General features: G+C 32.0%; 1 protein-coding gene across 1 annotated transcript; it reads right to left on the reverse strand.

The window, feature by feature from the left end:
• Window positions 1-33: 33 nt before the first annotated feature.
• EIN_471380 (leucine rich repeat containing protein BspA family protein) lies at window positions 34-895 on the reverse strand (the record flags this gene model as incomplete). The annotated part of the gene is made up of 1 exon (XM_004183453.1): window positions 34-895. A coding segment is annotated over one exon (862 nt), but the record flags the coding sequence as incomplete, so codon positions are not given.
• Between the last annotated feature and the right edge of the window lie 2,856 nt (window positions 896-3,751).

Raw genomic sequence — 3,751 nt, forward strand, 5'->3', positions numbered from 1 at the left:
TAATGCCACTTAATGATGAACACCTACTGAAACATTCGATTCCAAATCTCGATATGTTGTCTGGTAATTGTATTGAGACAAGTGAAATGAACCCCATAAAACAACTCTCACCAAGATCAAAACAATTTCCTCCAATAAATACAGATGTCAAGTTTGTGCAACTAAGAAAGACACATTCGCCAATACTATTGTCACATTGTGCTATTTTTATCGATTTTAATGACATACAAAATTCAAAACAACGATCCCATATTGTAAGTAAATATGATGGAAATGTGACCGACTCTAATTTGTTACAAAACCCAAACAAATCCGTTGACAAGGTAACAAGACCTCCAGGAAGTTTAATGGAAGTGATTTTGTCGCAATGAGAAAAGCTGTTATTACCTATTTTAGACACTGACTGTGGTATATCAATCGACACAAGAGATTGACATTGTGAAAAACAGTTATCTCCAATTTCTTTTAATGCATCAGAAAGTGTCACTGAAGTCAATGAAGTACATTTAAAGAAACAATTTGTGCCAATTGATGTGATTACTTTTGGGATATCAAAAGTTGTGATTTGAGAATTTTTTAAATAATTTGCACCAAGCGCCTTAGTTTTATATGGGATTGTGTCACCGTACTTTTCTCGGTCTTCTTTGGTGTATATATAATTTTTGAAAGAAAAGTTTGTGTCGCTGTGAAGTTGAGCAAAAGTGTATTCAACTCCAAACCATATATTAATTCTAAAAAAGTCGATTTTCTTTTGAGAATTTTCTTTGGTTAAGTCAAAAATAGTATTTCCAAAAAATTCGTCGTTTTTCGACCAAATATTTAAAGTCTCAATGTTTGAAAAATATTTTATTGTTTTAGATGTCAATGGAATGGGGTTACTATGAAACTTTTCCATATTGCATTGATATTTTTTTACTCACACTTTCTATTAAAATGAAATCTTTTAATAACGAAAAATATTGTGTGATAACCATCATGTGGTAACCATCTATCTTACCCATTGTTATGTTTATTATTTTATAATAATAAATTCAAGTTCAAAATATAATTAAAAAAACAGTTATTATTAATTTAATAAAAAATACTAATAATCAATAGTTTAATTTTTTTATATAAAATTTATATACAATAAAAAGAATAAACTCAATGCACAGTAAAAACTCAATGCAAGAATAAACAATAACAAAAATAAATAACAAAAATTAGTTTGGTTTTAGGTAAAAAAATAAAAATATGACCAATAAATTCGAAAGATTTGTAAAAATCAAAAAGAACTTCCTATTTAAAACAGTCAGATTAAACACGTAAATTAGTCAATATAAAAGATGAAATTGTAACTAAAATACATCTTAACATGGATCGAGGTCTTAACGGATCTCTCCTTGTTAAAAACAAAAAATTGAGTAATTTATCACTTAAAAGGTTTATGTTTTTTTCCTTTGCTATGAGTTCTTTTTTTGAGTCTGGAATTCAAAAAAGTCACTGAATGGCTATTAGGAGATGAAACAATTGATTTACCTTTATGAATTAACGACGGCATCTGCGTCTGGTGTAATGGTGGTGTTTTAGATACCGGTTTGGACTTTTGAGGTTCAATATTCGACATGGTTTGATCACATTGAAAAGAAGATGTAGGCAAGTTGTTTTTCAAAAGTGAATTGTCATCACTTTCTTGATAAATAGGTTGGATAGCATATTTATCAATTGGTTTACTTTAACTTGGATTGTCTGATGTATCTATTTCTAGAAATACTTCAGTCTCCATTGGTAATGACACATTTTCTCCAAAAACATTAGTGGCATCAGGGATTGTCAAAGATGTATCCATAAAAACTTGTTGTGTCAAAACAACATTATTACTACAAATGACGTGTTGTTCATGACACATTGCTTTATCGACATCAATCTTTAGTTGTTGAGATCTTCTAAGGTGTTTTGACCTTGTTTCTCAATTTCGAGTTCTTCTGGTACAACAATCAAACTTTCGTATCCATCGAGGGTTTTAATTGTCGGGATTTCCTCGACCATTCTTTTGGATTCTTTCAGATCTATGTATGCGTAATACTGACCATCTTCTCCTAAACGCGATACAATTCCCGCTCTCTCAAAAGAATTTATGATTGTAACTGGGTGAAGTGCCTTGTTGGCCGACTTAAGAATGGTTATCAACTTGTTTGAAATTGTAGACCCCCAAGATGCTCTTTTCTTTTTAATCAACAAATCACCATAACCTGGTCCAGACAAACAGGTTTCTTTGATGATATTGGTCATGTCGTCCTCTTCTTCTTTTTCGATTGACTCAAATACACGTTCTTCGTGTTCCAACAACCTTACGATTGAATCTAGACTGTCTACTAAATTTTTTGTTACTTTGGTGTGTATGTTGTTGGTTAGATTGGTCAACTGTTGTTCTGTAAACAGTGAAGTTTCTTCTACGTTGCATCCATTACAAACAACACCAAATAGAAAGTCCTCGTACTCTTTGGTTTTACTTGGACAAGTTACAATGGCATCTGCTATCGAAGTGAGAAAGGTTTTGAGTTGATTCGCTATTCCACTGGGGAATATACCAAGGCACTTTTTGCGCTTAAACTCTTCTGCCATTTCAAAAAATTCATTGGGCAGCAACTGTGGAAATGATACTTTTAAACGTTGGATTTGGTCAAATGCACTTTCATTTTCATTTTGGATATTTGTAGGTACAGTGTCATTTTTAAATGAGTTGACACTCTTTGTTGTTTTGAATACACGTTTCAACGATTTCATTTCTCTTTAGACGGATCCAAATGCAACTAAGTCAAGTGGTTGGCATAGGTGACTGGTGTGTGGAACCAGATAATGAACCACGATGTTGTTTTGCAACAAGATTTGTTTAATACCATTATCAACATGGCATCTACAATTATCCATAATCAGTATTGCATATTCACTATTATGGTATCCATTTTCCATTCTGATCTTCTTGATCCCTGGAATGAACACTTCTTGTATCCACAACGTAAAGATTTCACTGGTAACAAAACCAGAAGTGTTGCAATACAACTTAATGTTTCTAAAGTATTTGTTCAAAACTGTACTGTAATGAACTTTATCAATACACAAGATTTGTTGATTCTTTCACCTGCAAGACTTATACATTCAATCAGAGTGGTTGTTTTTGATTTTTATCCATTGGCAACACTAATTTTTGTATTGACTCCTTTGGGTACCATAGCTCGTGTGTTCTTTCGACTTGATTCTTCAGATGTTCCCATCTCGTCGACATTGAACAACATTTTGTCTTTGATCTTGTAACTGTTCAACTTTTCCGATAACTGTTTATAATTATCAAGTATTGGTTGTGGTGCAATGTTGATTCTCTCAATTTTATCGAACTCTATTTATGATGTTTCTAAATCGAACTCTCTTTCGAGTATTTTTCTCATTGTATCACTTTGTGGTCTTGTTTTTTCTAAATACTCAACAATGTCACAAAACATTTGAATAGTCAAAGCAATGTTTTAATTGTTATATTCGACAATAACGTTCTTAATAACTGTTTTGGTGGTTCCAGAAAGCAGTGACGGCCTACCCGGATTTATTTAACCAAACTGTTGATCTTTCTTTTGACTTGATATTTGATTGGATATTAATCCTCTTGAACCCCCCAAAATGCGCCCACGACACCTTGACTAAAATTTTTTGAAGTCATTTTGTTAATAAAAATGACTTGCTCTCTGTAAAGTTTAAATGAAAACAGTTTTTCTTTCAA

The sequence above is a fragment of the Entamoeba invadens genome (assembly GCF_000330505.1).
Source record: "Entamoeba invadens IP1 unplaced genomic scaffold scaff_1105074724350, whole genome shotgun sequence".
In the NCBI taxonomy this organism is placed as follows: domain Eukaryota; phylum Evosea; order Mastigamoebida; family Endamoebidae; genus Entamoeba; species Entamoeba invadens.